At 31.6% G+C, this 20,655-nt stretch overlaps 2 protein-coding genes across 5 annotated transcripts; one reads left to right on the top strand and one right to left on the bottom strand.

The window, feature by feature from the left end:
• Positions 1 to 674: 674 nt before the first annotated feature.
• On the bottom strand, positions 675 to 3,782 carry LOC133291724 (probable pinoresinol-lariciresinol reductase 3). 3 transcript variants are annotated; one of them, XM_061490030.1, is made up of 7 exons: positions 3,529 to 3,782; positions 3,293 to 3,427; positions 2,568 to 2,811; positions 2,286 to 2,489; positions 1,973 to 2,074; positions 1,662 to 1,748; positions 675 to 1,011 (listed from the first exon to the last, which is right to left on the bottom strand). In XM_061490030.1, the coding sequence occupies exons 1-6, from the start codon at positions 3,709 to 3,711 to the stop codon at positions 1,666 to 1,668; spliced, it is 951 nt and encodes a 316-aa protein (XP_061346014.1). In that variant the 5' UTR covers positions 3,712 to 3,782; the 3' UTR covers positions 675 to 1,011; positions 1,662 to 1,665. The 3 variants fall into 3 exon arrangements, with proteins under 3 accessions (XP_061346014.1, XP_061346013.1, XP_061346015.1); XM_061490029.1 differs by having other exon boundaries at positions 676 to 1,011; positions 1,662 to 1,726; XM_061490031.1 differs by lacking the exons at positions 675 to 1,011; positions 1,662 to 1,748 and having other exon boundaries at positions 1,774 to 2,074.
• An 11,072-nt stretch (positions 3,783 to 14,854) lies between these two features.
• Positions 14,855 to 16,478, top strand: LOC133291720 (phenylcoumaran benzylic ether reductase POP1-like). Of its 2 annotated transcripts, none has more exons than XM_061490024.1 (5): positions 14,855 to 15,114; positions 15,211 to 15,345; positions 15,485 to 15,722; positions 15,802 to 15,948; positions 16,192 to 16,478. In XM_061490024.1, the coding sequence occupies exons 1-5, from the start codon at positions 14,929 to 14,931 to the stop codon at positions 16,416 to 16,418; spliced, it is 933 nt and encodes a 310-aa protein (XP_061346008.1). In that variant the 5' UTR covers positions 14,855 to 14,928; the 3' UTR covers positions 16,419 to 16,478. The 2 variants fall into 2 exon arrangements, with proteins under 2 accessions (XP_061346008.1, XP_061346007.1); XM_061490023.1 differs by having other exon boundaries at positions 15,802 to 16,005.
• Positions 16,479 to 20,655: the final 4,177 nt, after the last annotated feature.

Below are 20,655 nucleotides of genomic sequence, written 5' to 3'. Positions count from 1 at the left end.
TTTCACTAGGTAGAATGTCATACTTTGAATATCCAAATTTCAAAGTCAGCAAATAAAAAATACTGAGTAAAGGACACATGCGCAGATTGCAAAAATAACAATCAGTATAACAACTATGACATACGGTATTGACAAATTGCACCGGCTAAATTAAGAAAATTATATGATTGTATTAAATGCATACATACTCAGATATCCAGAAGATATTTAGTAGATTGTAAAATTTGAGTATTCAAATTTCAAAATGATCACACACAAAAAAAAAAAAAAAACTTTGAATAAATTACACATTGTAAAATGCTTTGAATAAAAAAATGATAATAAATTTCAGATATTGTCCTTGGTGATGGAAACCCCAAAGGTAAAAAATATAAATGATCAAAAAAAAAAAACTTTGAATAAATTACACATTGTAGAATGCTTTGAATAAAAAAATGACAATAAATTTCAGATATTGTCCTTGGTGATGGAAACCCCAAAGGTAAAAAATATAGTTTCGCACCAAAGATTATAAATTTATATATCACACATCTTCCTAATAACTTTGGCTTTATTAACAGTTGTTTTTAACAAGGAAGAGGGTGTTGCTATTTTTACCATCAAAGCAGTTGATGAATATCCTCCAACAAGGCAACAACCTTAAGAAGATTGGTAAGACTCTTGAAAGAGTCTATATTACAGAGAAGCAAGTTTTGAAGAAAATTCAAGTTTAGGGAGCAATAAATATTGTAGATATTCAAGATAAGAATTTTGACTGGTTAGATTTTAGTAATGTAATATGAATGTTTCTTTCACTTCCATAAATTAAGTTATTGGGGAACTTGAAATTCTAGGCATGGGACTTCTAAATATGTACCCAAGCTGCACTTGCAAGTTATTTCTTGTTCTTGCAGAGTCCTCATTTCCCATTAATATGGGACTTGTCAATTTGTCACGTTGAGTATATGAAGTGAGATCACATCAACTATGAAATTGAGCCCTCATTTGGTGTAGAAGCTTCAGAGCTCTAGCCTGATATCAAATACACCACTATGAATGAGTTCATTAAGAAAAATGATGCTTGCACACCATTTTATTTACACCAGTTTATATCAATTAACGATGAACAAAATTTTGATTAACAATGCATATAGTTAGATTAATAAACTAAACTGGAATTATTACAAGATTGTTAAACAAATAATATCTATTGCTTAAAAAATTTGTATATCATTAACTAGTATAAAAATGGTATGCAAAAGTCAAAATCAATTCGTTGAGATACAAAAGGCCTAGTTGTAAAATGTCCAGTATTGTAAAAATTCACTGTCCAAATAAAAAACCACGGAGTAGCAGTGTTTAGTGATGTTCTCAAAACATATATGAATAAGGGAAAAGTTATATTGACGAACTTTTTTTTTTCAAATTTACAAACTACATTAAGTCTGACTGGTCATACACTATTGATTAAAGTCTGACTAGTTATACTTAGTGTAGTTTGTAAGAGTTTTTTTTTTATCAATATAACCCCTTGTGAATAAAGCTATTATAATTTTGCGGCATTTCTATTGAAGCCTCATGTTATAATTTTACTTTCTTGCTTGAAAATTCTAAGTTCTTTCTTTTTTTAAAAAAAGAAAAAGGACGCCGGAGTATGGTAGAAACCTTGCCCTCCAATGTACCTGTTCAATGAGATTCAATGGCTGTGAATTCCTTATCCTGCCCCACGTACACCGTGAGTTTAGTGCTGAATTTTGTGCCATTCACACCTTGCCAATTTCAGGGTAAGGCAATAGCAAAGCAGGCAAGCAACGAATAGGCATTATTAATTTCAGTTACACATTCTTAAGCTGTGTTTAGAAATATAACATGGAAATTTATAAGTAAATATGTGCGTGGCACTTTTTCACAACATTTCCAAACAAATCCTAAACTAGGGTGTCTAAGAATTCACTGATTGTGGTGTATTTCAGATGTGGATACAGTTCTGTACCATTCACAGCAGAGGATGACTCAATATCAAAGTAAGTGTGATCTCCTTTTATAAAAGCAGAATATATAAAAAGCATCTGGAAGTTGGCAGGGAAAGCAGTTCCTGCAATGTCAAAAAAATTACAGACGTTCATCAGAATTTTCCTCTTGCATTTTCTTTATGGATGCATATATTTAGGAAAAGAGACTTCATATCTATCAGTCAGTTTCCCTTAATGTATGATAAATTTTTCATGTCTCTTAAAGTCTTAATTGACAAGAAGCAACAACATAGTGAATGGATAGATGTTTTGTTTATACTACTACTATGATACCTTTGATTTTCTTGAGCAACTCTTCTTCCGAGACATTCAATTTCTCAAGATTCTTCTTAATCTTAGTCTCCCACATCTCAACCAGCTCATTCAAAGAATAAACGTTTCCTGGGGGTCTCAAGTACAACACTTTATTTAACGTCCGGGGGTCATCAACTGCATTGATAGTAAAGGCTGCAACATCACTTTCATTCATAAAGACAGCTGCAATGAAACCATTCCATAAATAAGCACCAAGTAAAAGAATATCACTCAAATCACAATGGTCTTGATTAAGCAGACCTTTTGTATTCCCATCACCAAATATGGTGACCTTGTCCCTAGGAGGAGCTTTTAAGCCTGGTTGAGCAAGAGAAGGAAGCAAAACCCTCATAAAGAAATTGCAGGAAATGCAAGTATATGGAATGCCTTCAGCTTCCATTAGTCTCCTAATTTCAACTTTGGGTGCATAAAAATTGTAGCCATCATCAAGTTCAGATACTTTAACCTTGGTAGGATCTGATCCAAATTCAGATGGGATGAACCTCTGAAGTGCACAACTAACAACGGATTAGTGAACACATTTAACAGTTCAATAATGCAAGGAACAGATGCTTCACTAATTCACACATGTATATTGAGAACTCTGGAAACATATATCTTAATGAAAAGAAAAAAGTAAGATTGCAATAGCATTAGAAATTGCAGAACCTATCAATTATAGTCCCTAAGGCATAAACGATCATCCTTCCCAAAAACAAATTCCTGCAGAACATACATTTTTCTTTCAATCAACAAGGCCTAAATATCAACATTTTAAAGGGTTCATGCTTCAGGAAAGCACAGTTGCTAAATAATCTATTTTTGAGCTCCATGGATTTTGGAGCCCGTACAAGCTCATTCCCATTTGACATTTACCAAACTCACTTCTAATTTCTTCTCAATAATGAGTTTAATCCATAAGGCAAGAAATCAAAATAGATAAAAAAAAAAAAAAAAAATTCTATGGCAAGAGGTTGATGGATGACCTTGATAGAGCCAGTTTGTTTGATAACTCGGATAAGAAGCTTTTGATCAAGAGTCTGTTTAGCTGAAACAGCACAAATTACCACATCTACTAACTTTACAGCCTCAACAATGCTGGCTTCGTCTTGGAGCGAACCCTGAGAGCATAAGAATTCAAACAAAAATTCAGAATAAGATCAAATCCAGAAAAATCAAAACAAAAAATGGCAAAATGAAGATGATAGAGAGAGAGGTAGACTTTGAGAAGGGTAGCTCCAGCATGAGAAAGGGAGTGAAGCTTGTGGGCTTTGATTGGGTCAGAAAAAGCAGTCTCTCTAAAAAGAGCAAATGTTGGGTGACAAAACTTGAGGCTTGCTTCCGCTAAATGATAACCCAGATTTCCCGTCGCCCCAATCACCAAAATTTTGCTCTTTTCCATCATTTTCTCACTCTCTTAGTGCCAAAGCCAAAGACACCCCCACAAACTAAAACGACAACCGAGTCTCGACTAGATTGAGGTTCATTAGAACACGTTTCAAGCACTGCGAGACATGTTTGGTTCAGGAGAAATTTTTTAAATACTAGAAAATATAATTATTAGGGAAATAGTTGAAAAGTGAGTTTGGTAGAAAAATGTAAAAAAAGTTGTTTGGTTGACTGAAATATTACTAGGGAAATTTATTTAAATTTGCAAAATCTATGTTCCGGAGAAATTTCGCACCTATTTTTTCACTTTCTCAGTTATCTCAAAATACCACATCTCAAGTGGCATCTGTAACAGTGAATTTCATCCAAAAATTAACACAAAACTCATTTCTTCATCTATCCTATTTGCCTAGTATTTTTTTCAAAAACCTAAACCAAACGTGATATTTTCTAATATCCACTTACACTTTCCCATCAATCTTAAAATAAATCTTCTACCAAACACCACTCGTAGAATACTAAGGAAACTCCAACCTCCTCTTTATCTCACGTGCAAAAGTGATCCTAAGTGATCATGTAATTAATTAATCATAATCAGTCATATAAAAATTATATATTTTTTTTTATCTCATCATTAATTGTAAAAATAAGTAATTGTAATTAAATAATATGACCATAAAACTATTTTTTTACACGATAGGAGCTAAATCCCCAACTAATCATATATGGCACGGGAAAGTTTAGGGTTTAGGGTGTCTAAACCCCTTAACTAGATGTCTTTAGTTTGAGTTTGGGAAGTGAAAAAATTATATTTTTTGAGAGAATTATTTCGTTTAATAAGATTCGACAAGTGTTCGAACCTAATATAATATGAAGAATAAACAAGTTAAATAAAAAAAAACTTTTTCCAAAATAATTTTTTTTCATTTATCTAATTTTTTTTTAATTTTTAAATTGGGTTATTTTATATAAGGATCATAGCATGTATGTCAAAATGCTGTTTCACAATATGGCATGGTAACATGTAGAATAACGTCTTTTATGTATAAAACAATCTAACTTATCTAAGCAAACGCCACTTGACACTGTCTAGAGAACGCCAGAACACCATTTTAGTTCACACGAGGTTTTATAATATGACATATGAACTAATATCTTCTTCACACAACTTTTGAATCATGGCAACTAAATTAATTTTATAACTCTCTTTCTCTCTAATGCACACATGTTTGGAGAATACGTTGGTCCACGTGAACTGCTTAACCCCTTTCTCTCCGAAATGTTAATATATTCTCCTTGAAATTGTACACAACCTTTGAATGATGATTATTGAACTGATCTCGTAAGTTTCTCTCATTTTTTTAGCTTGTTTTGATACCTGTTTTTTAGCAGTGGTTTTCTCCTTTGCAGTTTGGAAATTATGTGGATCGGGCTCATTGAGTGGATGAAGTAACCAATTCATTTGATACTAAAGTCCAAAAGGGCCGATCCATTGAGGCCGAAGGAATTAACCCAATGTGCATAAGAGCGTCGATGGCCTCTTTCACTATTTTTTCTTTTCTCTCTTCTTTTCATAATATAATTTTTTATTTATTTATTTTTAGATATCAATTGGTGCCCAAAATCCCAACCGACCGACTAATTCAGTTTTGAAGTTGAGCCTTTCCACTTATTCTAAAGAATTATGACTATTATGAATCTGGGCAAATCAAATAATAAAAATAATAATAAAAATAATTGGATCATAATTGGATCGCCACTGCATAAGAACTCTTGGATCATAATATAATAAAAATAACATCCGCTAGATTCAAAGATAATAATAATAATAAATACTTTACCTAAAAATAATTTACATTTACAAAAAAAAAAAAAAAAAAACATGTTACACACTCCTATTGTCAAATTAATTTGTGAGCGGGATAAACCATAATTTTTTATCCAAGATTAAGTATTAGGAGATTAGTATTTCATGTCATAAACACACAGTATATGAGACTCACTCTTTTAAAATAAATAAATAAATAAATTGGTCCCACATGCTTTGTGTCTAAGACATAAGATATTGGTTTCCTACAACATGTTTGATGTTTCTCATGTTTCATGAGATAAAATTATGTCTTACTCAAACATAAAAGTACATGGGGCCACGTGAAGAGAAGAGAGAAAAAAAAATGTGGGTCCCACACACTTTTATATGTGTGTAAGAGATAATTTTATTTTTTACAACATGAGAGCAATGTTGTAAAAATCGGATCGAACTGGCCGGGTCAACCCGGTGAACCGTTCATTTGACAGGTCCGATTATCACATTTGACCGGCCAAGTACCAGACCCGGTGGGACCCAATATGACCCGGCCGATTTTGGTGAAAACCGTTGGCCCGACCCAATTATTTTTAAGAAAAATCCAAAAAAGAAAATTATAATTGACATATTTAAGTATTTGTTGCTTATTGACTTACATAAGTTATATACCTACAGTATTAATATTATCTCAATTATGCAATATGCAAGGAATTTTGATTTGATTTATAGTTAGAGATATCATTTACTGAACCTAAAACACCAATATCACAAGCATTATATGTTTGTTTGATCATTTATTGGACAATAATATATAATTTATTATTTTTTATATTAAAATATTCAGAATTTATATTATTATTTTCAACTATTTAAGTATGTTTAAAATTTTTTAAATATAAATTATAGATTTATATATAACCACCGGATCATGCGGCTGAATTAGTGGCCCACTGGTTGACCCAGTAACCCAATACCTCGATCGGGTTAATGACTGAGCCGATTTTAATAACATTGCATGAGAGACAGTAAACCCATGAGAGACATTAAACCTACATATATATAGGATCATGATCATTTTACTCCGGTGTAAGACTAAAAAATCTTACACCACATCTCAACCGTTGATTTTCGTGCATCCAACGATTATAATTTAAGAAGCTATACGAGTTAATTAATCATTAATTATACTATAAATACCAACTGATGATTTACGTCCATCAACGGTTGAGATGTGGTGTAAGACTTATCATTCTAATTTTTTAATTTTTCAAATCCAAAACGACGTCATTTTGATAAACATAGATAAAATGGTCTAAAGTGATATTAGATATTTATTTCTCATATATATATATAGGGGTGTCAATATAGGTTTGACACGCGGGTCGACCCGCGACACGACACGAAAGTTCATGTTCGGGTTGACCCGCAAAAAAAATCGTGTTGTGTTCGTGTTGACCCATATTTTTTTTAATTATTTTAATTTAATTTTTTATTATTATTTTTAAAAATAATTTAATTTCGTCCCATTTTTTTTACATTTTTTTGTCAATTACCGTTTTGACCCATATTTTGCGTGTTATTCGTGTCGTGTCAACCTGCAAAAAATTCATGTCGTGTTAGTGTTGACGATTTTGGCACGAATAAAAATTCGTGTCGTGTTCGTGTTGATGTATTCGTGTCGTGTCAACCCGTTTCGACACCCCTATATATATATGGGTTTAGCGGATGTAAAGTGACTGCACCTAAAGATTAGTGCAGTCATATAAAACTACGTCGTTTTATAATGTGAAAGCATTAAACATGAGGAATAATAACCATACAAAAGTGAAAATAAATATAAAGCATTAAATATGGGGAATCATAACCATACAAAGATGGAAATAAATATAATATTTTCATTTTCTACAATTAATTTTGAACGCGAACTTCCTTTATCCCATCCAAAACGACATAGTTTTATGTTTATATGCATTCACATTACAAATCGTTTTGTCTATATATATATATATATATATATGGGCTTATCATTTCTCAAGCTGCTTGAGACAATGTTATCTCCGGCTACAAAATCATAACCGTATAAAGATGGATAAATGGTGATAAAAGAAGAGAGAGAAAAAGGAAATCATAACCATTCAAAGATGAATCAATTAATATAAGAAAATAAATAAACAAAACGACGTAGTGGAGATAATATTGTCTCAAGCAACTTGAAAAATATTTTTTCCTATATATATATATATATATATATATATATATATATATATATATATATATATATCCAATCATAGAATATAAGATTTTTTTCCTCTCTTTTCATAGTGTTATCTATTCGCAATTTATTATTAAAACACTAATATTTCAATTTTTTTTGGGCCAAGATTTCCTATAAAAACCTTAATCCGTCCCTAGTATAACCAAAGACTGAAAATCTCCTTTTATGCATATGAACACATGAATGATGAATCTATGCCAAATATACTTTAGGGTTTGTATTTATCATTTAATATGACACAAGAAAGTTTTCTACACACACAATATTTTGTGAGGCCCACATTTTTTGAATCAAAAAAAAAAAAACTACGACACGTAAAATAAATCTCTATAACATTACACAATCATTTTTTCTACAACATAACTATTATAAAACCCACGTAGTTATGTCTTTTAAGCCTGAAAATGACATTGACGTCTTCTATTAGGCTAGCGAAGGATCACGCAATCAGAATTAATTAAACCTCCTTTATTTCTCCAGAGGAGGGTTTGAAAAGAAATAAGATCTGACTTGGTAGAGCAATCTATATCTATTGACAAAAAAATAAGAATAAAAATGAACTCGTAAAGTCTCAAGGGCATTAATTGTAGAATGAAAAACTTTTCTTTGGATAGCATAGTTTTTAAACCACACAACAATTTCGATTGATTTATTATATAATTCACATTTTATGTGGCCAGGTGCCGCGATCATTTGGGTGCAATTAAATCAAGTTAAAAAATAAACAAGTTAAAAGAAACCAGAGAAACTTCAAGGGTAGCTCAGTTGGCAATTGAGCTCCTAAGAGTTTGCTTGAGTCAGGAGTTCAAACTCTGCCTCTTTCCTCGAATGGGGAATTAGTCTAATCCTTTCTCCTGCAGCGAAGTTCAATGCACCCGTTGTTCTAATAAAGGGCTAGCCTTCAGGGCCGTACCCTGAGAACAAGGTGACCACCGGAGGAGGTTGAATGGGGATACCTCCAGGTTAATACTAAAAGAAGAAAGAAACTAAAGAAATCGTTCGTTAAAAGAGGAAAGTTATATTCATAACTTATTTTTCTCATAACATTTTACTGTCATTTTTTTATGAAATTAATATTTTAATATTATAGGAGATAAAATTATTTTATAGAGATAAAATTATCTCATATATAAATAAAAGTATGTGGGACCTATGTAGGATTATGTAAAGAGAAGAAGAAAATTAAACCCAATACACTTTTATTTGTGTATAGGAGATAAAATTATTTCCTATAACATAAGAAATATTAATCACTTTTTTTATTCTTGGATCAAATGAAAGCACTTAATTTAATTTTCATTCATGAATAAATTAAGGGATTAATGTTTATCATGTTGCAGGAGATAATTTTTTCTTCTGCACATAAATGAAAGTGTATTGGGTTCAATTTTCTTTTTCTCTCTTCAGAAGATTTTAGATAAGCACCGTATACTTTTATATGTATGTAGGAGATAATTATATCGACTATAATATAAAAACATTAATTCCATAAAGAAATGACAGTAAAAAGTTATAAGAAAAATAAGGAGGTGTATTGGACTAAGATTATAAAAGAATTTTTTATGATAAAAAATCTTATAGATTTTAAAAGACTATTTAAAATTAGAGGGATTTTAAAGACTTTTTTAAAAGATTTTTTTACAATCAAGATTTTATAGGATTGAATTTTAAAGGATTTTAACATAATTTATATGATTTGAAAGGACAATATGAATTTATATGATTTTAAAAAACCAATTGAAGTTTTAACAAAAATTCAAAATGACAAGAGTCAAAAAAAATAACAAAAAATGCAATGATATTAATAAAAAAAGTAAAACTTAATATAATTTTCTCAATCAGTAAAACATAATATAACTTTTAACAAACATTCAAAATTATTAAGCAACAACTCTCCACATATTTAAAGCTATACTAGTTCTCCATGCATTAGCATTTCCTCATTCCTTCTCTTGGGTTTTACCAATGAGATAAAAATTATCTTCTTCATCTGGTATCAGAGCTTTACATATATGACTATAAGACCCAATTTTTTTTATTAAATAATTCTAAATTTGCATATAAAATCTAAAGTTTATGATAAAATTTTGTTTAGAATTTTTTGCAAGTGATCTTGGAAACTTTGGGATTTTTGTTCTATGTGATAAGAGTTTTCTAACCATATATCATATACAAGTTTTCATTGAGTATTATAAGAAAATTTTGAATTTGAATTTCTGGGTTTTTATTACATGAAAGTTTAGAAAATTTCTCAAATTATTTTCAATTGATACATTGAAACCTTAAATTTCTTTGGGGCTTGTGAAAAATAAGTTTTTAGTTATCTATTGATACAAAATTTGTTTGAAATCATTTCCTATAGCAAAGAAATTTCATTTATGAATGTATTGTTACGAAATATAGGGTTTATATTATGAAAATTTCAATCTTTCTTTAAATTGATCTGATTTCATTTATGTAAAATGATAATTGGTTTGAGGGTTTTAGTTTTCCTGTTGTTTTTCTACTGTTTTATGTTGTTTTTAATACAAAATCATACATTTTGTGCAAAAAAAAAATCGTGACCCATAGCTTGAAAAATCATTTATTAAACTTCCAAAAGCTTTAAGAAATTTGCTGCTTTTGAGATGGATTATATTAGAATCTTGTTGGTTCGTTGTTTCTGGGTTGTTTTGTGAAGAAAACAGCTCAAAAATCTGCTGTTTTTGAGCTTTAACGAAGCTCCCATGGCAGAATCATGTTTCGAGCGGGTCAACCCGCTAAAAAAAAAAAGACACTGCAATAGATAAATTTCAAGAAATCCTACGGGTTAGGGTGATTTTGTGAAAGATGTATCTGTTTATTTTTCTTACTAAAATGTCTCATGAAATTCACACAAATAGAAAATTTATTAAAATCGTCAGATCTTTGAATATCACAAGATTACTTTTTATTTATTTAAAATCCTGATTGAATACCAATGAATTTGGACAGACTCTAAAATAATCTTTTAAATCCTAATTGAATACCACGTGATCTTTTTTCAATCCTTTGAAATCCTAATTGAATACTAATGAATTTTATTGTCAAAAAATAATACATTAAAATTCTTTGAAATCTCAATATAATATACCCTTGAATTATAAATATAACTTTCCTCTTTTAATCAACGGTTTCTCTGGTTTCTTTTAACTTAGTTTTTTTTTTTAACTTGATCTAATTGCACTTGCTCCCAAATGATCGCGGCCCCTGGCCACATAAAATGTGAATTATATAATAAATCAATCGAAATTTTTGTGTGGTTTAAAAATTATATTATGCAAAGAAAAGTTTTTCATTCTACAATTAATGCCCTTGAGATTTGACGAGTTCATTTTTATTTTTATTTTTTTGTCAATAAATATAGATTGCTCTACCAAGTCATGATCATATCTTATTTCTTTTTCAAACCCCCCACCCCCTGGTGAAATAAAGGAGGTTTAATTATTTCTGATTGTGTGATACTTCGCTAGCCTAATGGAAGACGTCAATGTCATTTTCAAGCTTAAAAGGCATAATTATATTTGGCATAGATTCATGTCTTCGTTAGTAGGGATGTTAATGGGCCGAGCTGAGCCGAGCTGAGCCGAGCTTTGATCTTAAATGGCTAAGTTCGTGTTTAAATGTGTCAGCCTGATCAAACCTGTTACTTGTTATAAATATAATTTCAGCCTGTGGCCTGTCTTATTTATAAAAAATAAAAACCTGATTTAGCCTGTTAGTCTGTTTAAAAAAAATAAAACAACAAAAATTTATCCAAATAAAATATACAATCAACAGTGCTAGTAATTCTGTAAATATTCATAAATTTAATGTATATCCAAACAGCATAATATAAACCAAAATCATTCAAAAAGTCTATTTAATTAATAAAATAGGATGAAATGGATTGAAGAGAGAGAGATGGCTATCACAAGTAGTATAAAAAATATAAAATATAAAATAAAAAGAAAACGAGCTTTTATTAAATTCCAAGCCTGGTTCCAACAATCAATTTAAACATGTAAGCTCAGGCCTTCACGAGCCAAGCCAAAGTCCACTGTAAGGCCCTGGCTCGTTTAGCACCCATATTCGTTAGGCTAGCGAAGTATCACGTATAGATGACGTGAATTAAATTTTTTTATAATATTATTATTTTACGAATAAATTATGAATAGATAATAAACTGAAATCAATTTATGAATTTATTGTATTCAATTACGTTCAAAACAAACATAGACATGGGACACGACACGACACGACACGATACACCGAGACGTTATTTCTAAAAAATATCATATTTCGACACGTTTTAATATTAAATAATATTTTTAATATATATAATATAATTTATATTTAATGCATATAATAACTCATGATAAATCATATAAATAGTCAAATATTCAAATTACATAATATATATATAAATAAAAATATTAAAATTTCATAATATAAATATAAACAAAAATGATTTTTTGTACCTTGTTAATTTTTTATGTCAAATTTTATAACAGAAAAAATTGATTTATAAATTATTTTTTTATGTTTAGTTAATAAAATAAAATTTAGATCTAAAAAAAAAAGTGTCAGATGTGTGTTGGAACGTTGACCACGTGTTGAAAAAAATTGACTGTATGTCAGAAAATGTTAGAGCATTAACTGTATGTCTTAAAATATTGACTGTGTGTTAGACACATGTCGAAATATATCAGTGTCCGACACGTATCTGAGACGCAATTTTTTTAAATTTTTTACGGTAGTTCATTGATGCACGTAACATAAAAGGTCAACCGCCCGTACAACTTGAGAATATCATAAGTCACCCGATGTTCGTTCTTTCTGCACAATGCTTGCTTGTTCAACTTTCCAATAGTAGTTAGAGGTTTGAATTAAATTGGTATGATAGAGAAGGGGTGGGGCCTGGAGTTGGTGGGTTTTAAGCAAGTGCCTACAAATTATTTCCAGTTGGCCGAAGCCTTCGCCTTAGTACGAGGGTCAACTCTTTCGAAGTGGAAACAACAAAAATCACCCATAATTGATATTGTGGTTTCTGGCCGACTTCTACTCGGGTATCCTCACTCTATCTGAGTAAATAATTTAAACTTTTTTCAGATTTCAGAACAATATCTGGGTATTCTCTTTCATACTCGGGTAGGGTTGATTTTTAAAAAAAATACTCGGGTATGAAGGGGTATACCCGGGTAGATTTCGTGGTCAACGGTCAAACAAGGACAGATTGATATTATGTTTTTTGGAAGGGTTAATTTTTGAAATAATTTCTAATCAAAATCAATATAGTATAATTATTAATAAAGGACTATAGTGGTCAAAAAGCCGCCGCTACAAAGCATGGGAAATTGGGAATCTACCTAATTTATTATTCTTTTGATAAAAAAATTCTTTAAACCTAAACATAAAAAAAGTCAGCTTTAGGTGGCATGTCCACGTAACAAGAAACGTATAGGTGTTTCAATTATTACGGAAGTGTTTGGTTCAGTAGAATTTTTTTTTACCAGGGAAATAGAATTAGTAGGAATATAGTAGGAAAGTGATTTTGGTAGAAAAATTTAAAAAAAGTTGTTTGGTTGGCCAAAATATTACCGGATAAATTGGATTAAATTTTTTGAGTGTATGTTTAGTTGAAGATAGAATATTAATGAAAAAATTGTTTGAAAATACTAAAATGCCCTTTTTTTAGAACTTCGCTGGAATGTAAAACTTTGCTGACGTGTGAGGGGTAATTGTGTCACTCTATTGTACCCCTTTAATAACTTCTTCGGTTTTTGAAAAATTACCACCTTCCAAATTGCTTTCTTCAAGAGTGACTTGTTGCTTTTTAACATGCAAAACAAAACGCCTACGCAACTGCCATTGATAGGTAAAATACACCAGATCAGTGAATCAAATGTGGACAACCAACTATCACAGAATCACTTTGATGGGAAACAATGACAAACTTCTGAACCAAACACCCCCTGAAACATCACGCCTGCCTCGGAAAGAAGAAAGTAACCCAATGAAATCATCCTAAAGGGACCCATTAGTAGGGTCAATTTGATGGGAAAAGTGTTTATCCTTTTAAATGACACAACTTATATCCTTTCACTCTCACAAAGAGGTGTGTTAGAGAATAATATAAATCATTAAAAAAGGCCCTTACCCAACACCTTAAGGTTTTGGGTTGAAGTGGTTCTTTACATGGTATCATAGCCTCGGTGTACCGGGTTCGATCCTTACTGCTCCCCACTTTCTTTCTAGTGAAATTTTTTTCTTCGCACAGGTAGGTGGGCCTGTACATTGTCCACCTTTCAAGCTCAGTGGGCTCTCATGTGAGGGGGCGTGTTGAGATATATAAAATCATTAATGTAACCTCACCCAACAACTTAAGCTTTTGGATTGAATTGGTTCTTTACATGGTATCAGAGCTTCAGTGACCACAAGGTCTCGAGTTCGATCCTCACCGCCCCCCACTTTCAAGTGGAATTAAATAAAAAGCACAAAAAGTAAACCAAAAATTGGGTCTATGCAATATTTACGCTTCAAGCCCAAAGGGCTCTTGCGTGAGGGGGTGTGTTAGAGAATAATATAAATCATTAGGTTCTTTACAAGGTGGGACCCACACCTTTATTTTTTTTTGTCAACTCTCTCTCCTCCTTTATCTATCTCTTTTTCTCTCTTAAAATGACACAACTTTACCTCCTTTAAAATGACACACACTTTACCCGAATTTGATGTGTGAAAAAACTTAAGGGGTATATAGCGAAAAATTAAAAAAAGATATTTTCTTAGCTTTTGCACACAACAAATGGTTGACATGCATTATCTTTTCATTTTCTTTGTAGTCATACATCCACCTAAAGCTGAGTTTTTTAGTTCCGAGTCTCTCTTTCAAAAAGTCCTACACCATGCATCATGCACTCCAAAATTCTCAATCTATTTTATTTATTTATTTATTAAATATTCAGTTACAAGTTAAAGGTTAGAAAATAAAAATGCATAAACAGAATCAACTGACCTAGCACATCAATTTCTCTATATAAGAACTTCCGCTCCATTTCGTTGTCCACAGAGAGCACTGTTGCATTCCATATTCTCCTATTTGCTTTTCCATATTTTCTCTCTGTCAAAGACTATCTTGCCTGATAAATATTCCAATGGCCGCAGCATTTTCCAAGATTCTTATCATTGGAGGGACTGGTTACATTGGAAAGTTCATTGTGGAAGCGAGTGTCATGGCTGGCCACCCCACTTACCTCCTTGTCCGAGAGTCACCCATTTCCAACCCAGTAAAAGCAACCATGATCGAAAAATTCAAGAACCTGGGCGTCAAACTAGTTTTGGTACGTTAAACCTTATGCTTAGGGAACAATTAATGTTTAGGAATCTATTTAATGGTAGTGTTTGATGATGTTCATCTTATATATATATATATACAGGGAGATATAAATGATCATGAGAGTTTGGTTAAGGCAATAAAGCAGGTGGATGTGGTTATCTCTGCTGTGAGTTACATGCACTTACCTGTTCAATTTAAGATCATTTCTGCTATTAAAGAAGCAGGAAACGTTAAGGTACATTCAAAGTTACTATTGTTGAAGCGTAAATGAAGCTTAACTCGATGATTGAATATTTCGTGACAGTGTCCGCTGATTATAATTTGAAGAAAATATAACTTTTTTTGAGCTTGTTTTGACAGCTGTTTGTTTGCAGAGGTTCTTTCCTTCGGAGTTTGGAAATGATGTGGATCGGGCTCATGGAATGGATGAAGCAACCAATATATTTGCTACTAAGGCCCAAATTCGACGAACCATCGAGGCAGAAGGAATTCCTTATACCTATGTGGTGGCCAATTTCTTTATTGGACACTTTCTACCCAATTGGTCAGATCTTAGAGCCACAGCTTCCCCGTTAGATATCGCTATTATCCTTGGTGATGGAAACCCCAAAGGTAAAAATATAGTTTTGCACCAAACAATATAAATTTACATATCACACATCTTCCTAATAACTTTGTCTTTATTAAACAGTTATTTTTAACAAGGAAGAAGATGTTGCTACTTATACCATCAAAGCAGTTGATGATCCAAGAACTTTGAACAAAAGTCTCTACATTAGACCGCCGGCAAATACCTTGTCATTTAATGACCTCGTATTTCTATGGGACAAGAAGATTGGTAAGACTCTTGAAAGAGTCTATATTCCAGAGGAACAAGTTCTGAAGAAAATTCAAGGTTAATTAGTAATAATTAATGCAAATATTCAATATGAAGATTTTCTCTTTTTAGTTGTTGGTGATGTAATGTCAATATTTCTTTCACTTTCACAAATTAAGTTCTTACGGAATTTGAAATTTTGTGCATATAACTTCAAAATATATGGCTATGCTGACAGTTGCAAGTTGTTTCCTGTTCTTGCAGAGTCCTCATTTCCCATGAATATGGGCTTGTCAATTTGTCACGCTGCCTATGTGAAGGGAGACCACACTAACTATGAAATTGAGCCCTCATTTGGTGTAGAAGCTTCAGAGCTCTATCCTGACGTCAAATACACCACTGTGGATGAGTTCATCAAGAAAAATGATGCTTGCACACCATTTTATTTGCACCAGTTTATATCAATTAAAGATATGCAAATTTTTTATTAAAAATGTATATTGTTTGATTAATAAAGTAGCAATAGGTTACTTGATTGTTAAACAGATAATATGGGTTAAAAATTTTATGTCTTGTTTACATTGTTCAGTATAAGTAACGGGCATAGTTCTGCTTGATATGGAATATAATTAAAATTATTTATGTAATTTTTATCTAATAATTTTAAGTTTTGGAATATAATTTTTTTATATGATATCAAAGTCTTTGTAATTAAGTATTCACAAGTTTAATCCTTAACGTCCTATTATAAAAGATTGTATATGTGTGTATTGATCATTCAACTCGTTTGTGAGGGAATATGTTAAGCTAATAACTTTTATAATAGGAGATATATTAGATTATTAGAAAAATATAATATTAATTTTAGGAATATAATATTATGCCTATTTTTTATTTCTATTCTATCTTATTCCTTTCTAATATCATTAGATCAAAATCTCAAGAGTAAAAAATGTGAAGGTGAGTTGAGATCCAATCTAATAATATTAAAAAAGAATAATAAAGAAAACATGAAAAAGATAGAGATCATATCCCCTTATTTTATGGGTTTTTTTTTACAAGTTTCAACCTACCGTATATAATGGTGACACTTAGGGAGTAAAAAGGTTAGGCTAGACATTGGCTTAAATAAATCGGGTCTTTATAAAAATAAAAATAAAAATTATGCCTGACCTGACTAGTTAGCCTGTGCAAGACCAAATTATAAGTCTGACATGCCTTATATTTAAAAAATAAAAGTCTTAGCCTATGCCTGTTAGCCTGTTTAAACCTATTAAATATTCAGTAATTAAAAAATAACTAAAATAATATTATTTTATTATTTAAAATTATTAAAATAATAATTTCATTTAAAATAAATAATATGATATAGGACGACTTGTAGGCTTATAGGCCCGACATGTACTAAAAAGCCTATGACATGCTTTCTAAATATTTTTTTTAAAAGCTTAAGTTTGTTCTATTTGACTATTTGTAATAGGCCAAATGGCTAGGCTGTAAGCCCCTATAAGCTAACCTAACCCATTTACACCCCTAACACTCAAGGCATATATTGTTAGAAATTCATGATTCTGTTAACCATATCAATTGTTTAAGTAAGTATAAATGCAGTGGGAGTCTCTCCGTGCTATTATAATCTTGACTAATTAAATAACTACTAAATCAAGGGTTGGCCCTTGAACCACTTTCCTAAACACCAACGATATAAATTAACTTTATCTGATTCTGTAATACCTCGTGTGCACCTGGTATATTAAACATATAAATGATAATAGGTGCAGCTCAATAAATGTGGAAGTTGAATTTTTTCAATTATGGAACTCATAATATTAACCAAGTGAATTTAATTATTCTTTTTCAAAAAACGTCTGTATGTAGATTGCAATAAATAACTACACTGAATAACCTCATAATATAAATAGTGTATCAAGTCATGGAACTACAACATGTAGATCAGACAATATCCTGATACAATATTACAACTTAGGTCTGAAAAAAAACATAGTTTATACCAATGTCTCATGGACAACCCCTATGCTCACCAAATAAAATAATATAGTCAATCATGTCTCAAGTACTAAAACCATATAGTAATAATCAGGCATAATCATATGAAAATATGGCAATAAAAAAGCATGCATCATATCAGCTCAACTCCGACCTCATGCTGCCAGAGGTCTCAACCTTAGAGGTATCTATACCTGAAAATGTGTCTCACACGGGGTGAGATCTCTAACAAGAAATCTCGGTAAGACAAGAGGTCCTCAAGGATCTCTCCACCCCAAGTTCACTTACATGTGCAATATAAGTTCCAAAACGATAATAACAGTATAATGGCAACTATCCATGCAATGTATAATACCCCAAACTTAAGCATTTAATTGATTAATTTGAATTAAATAATTAAGCATGTTTTAGTGAGTAAAATTAAGTATAAGGCTTAATTAAATGAATCTGAGTCACTTGAAGTTAAAAAAGTGTACTCAGTGAAAATTAAGGGGTATAAATGGATACAGGAAAAAGTGCCCAAAATATAAAAATAAAAATGAAAATATTCCTAGAATAATATTCCAGACTTTTGGGTAAAGTTTGGTAATTAATAGAGTTGAATAGATAGACGAACCAATACCCGCTTAAAGTCACTTAACATAAGTTAAGTGACCAAAGCACAAAAGAACCCCATTTTCGTCGAGCCAGAAAGAGAAGAAAAGAAGAAGAAGGAGAAGGAGGAGAAAGGGAGAGAGAAGAAGTGAGAGAGGAGGGAGCAAATCCCAACTGTTTTGGGTGATTCCAAAGCCTAAACCACTCTAAATCTTTCCCTCTTTCATAATCCTAGCTTAGTTTTGAGTGGGGAGCATTGTGGAGAGAGATATTGCCTCTCAAAAATTCAGCCCTTTGTGAGATTTTGGGAATTTCTACCTCCATGGGAGCTTGAGGAACGCTCCTTGCTTGGTTGTGCAACCATTGGTGGTAAGATTCTACCCCTTGAACCTTATTTTCATGGAAAATTGCATGAGTTAGGATTTATGAATAGTGTTTTAGGGTTTTTATGAAATGTTGAGTAGATTGGTGTTGCGAATCTAGCAAGTGTACTAGTCGTACAAGTAATAAAATGATGTGTAAAGATCGTTCCCACAGAGATTTGTATTCAAACACCAATGAACCATAGAAAAACTAATTTGAATTAAACAAAAGTTTGTAAAAATCATGAATGTTTTGTCACCAGAAAGTTAATTAATTTAATACTAACAATTTGAATTAAGATTTATAAAAACCAATAGTCAGAAAACAACTTTCCTCAACAATGAACTCAAGTAAACTGATCATATGATGAAATCTTTTTCATGTGATGTTAATCAACCTTTTACTTATCCTCAAGATGTAATCCCTTACTACCCCGATAGATACATTAATCAGAGACCCCAATCCCTTGGTGATTCCTTTCTTAATATATGCATGAAATATTAAGGTCTTAAGACTACATCAGAACTATAGCATCAATTCCTTGAGTACTATAAACCTGCTGATGAAATTGTCAAATATAGGAATAGTGTAAACATTCCTGTTCTACACTCTTCCCTTAGTAGAAAGAATTGAATCAGAAAATCTCATATCAACACATGAAAAACACTTCATCATATTAATCAAATATACATAAGAGTATCATTGAGTTCCAGTGAATTCAGACTACAATGACTCTACTCAGACATAACAAAAGAAGATAAAAGAGAAGAAAGATCAAACTCCATTTCCATGTAGTGAATCTTCAATCTCCAAGTGCAATTACAATAGAGAAACTAACTAATACAAAGACTAAGTCTAAGAGTTTTAGAGAGAAGTCAGATCAGAAATTCTGATGTAAGAGAGAGAGAAAGACTTCAGATTTTTCAACTTGTAAAGGCCTTTGCCTTATATAGTTTTACAATTTAAAACAGAATTTTAATATGGGCGCTAAAACGTTCATAATGAGCGTTTTAGCGTCCATGCTTGACGGATGCCCAACTGCTTTAAACTAACTTGAACGCTTAAACGTTCATAATTGGACGTTTTAGCGTCCATGCCTCGTGAATACTCAACTGTCCTCAACTGACTCCAGCGCTAGAACACTTGGTTTGGACGTTTTAACGTTGGAGACCAGAGATTTTTAAACATTGGGGCGCTAAAACGTTCGTTGAAGGAAGTTTTAACGCCCAAGACCAGCAACTTTTCGTCCTCAGAATGTAGCAGCGCGCTAAAACGTTTTGTGTGGCCGTTTTAGCGCTCAGCACCAGCAAGTTTTGGCCTCTTTCTGCAACAGGGCGCTAAAACGTTTTGTGTGGACGTTTTAGCGCTCAACACTTAGGCATTTTTCTCCTCTTCAAAATCTCCTTCCTTCTCCAGTTGCCTTTTTAGCTAGCTTTTCCTACAAGAACAATACAAATTCTCAATAAAGCTTCTTGAACTTGTAGTTGAGGAAATTCTAGGACATTAACCTCTTTTTCCATCATTTAATCACAAAAATTGATACTAATTCATGCTGAAAAACTTGATGAACTAAGGGTTTATCAAAATTCCCAGATTTGAATATTGCTGTCCTCAGCAATAAATTTTAAAAATAGAGGAGGATTGAGATTCTTTACACATGAAACTTATGAGGATGGATTTGAATTATGATAAATCAACCTTCATTGATACAATCTTACAACCAAGCAATCTATCATTTCCTATGACTTGCTCAACCTCATCACA

Source organism: Gastrolobium bilobum, unplaced genomic scaffold, assembly GCF_033153095.1.
Source record: "Gastrolobium bilobum isolate Gb01-03AN ecotype WA unplaced genomic scaffold, APGP_CSIRO_Gbil_v1 utg31780, whole genome shotgun sequence".
Taxonomy (NCBI): Eukaryota; Viridiplantae; Streptophyta; class Magnoliopsida; order Fabales; family Fabaceae; genus Gastrolobium; species Gastrolobium bilobum.
This window is presented reverse-complemented; position numbering and strand designations above follow the sequence as displayed.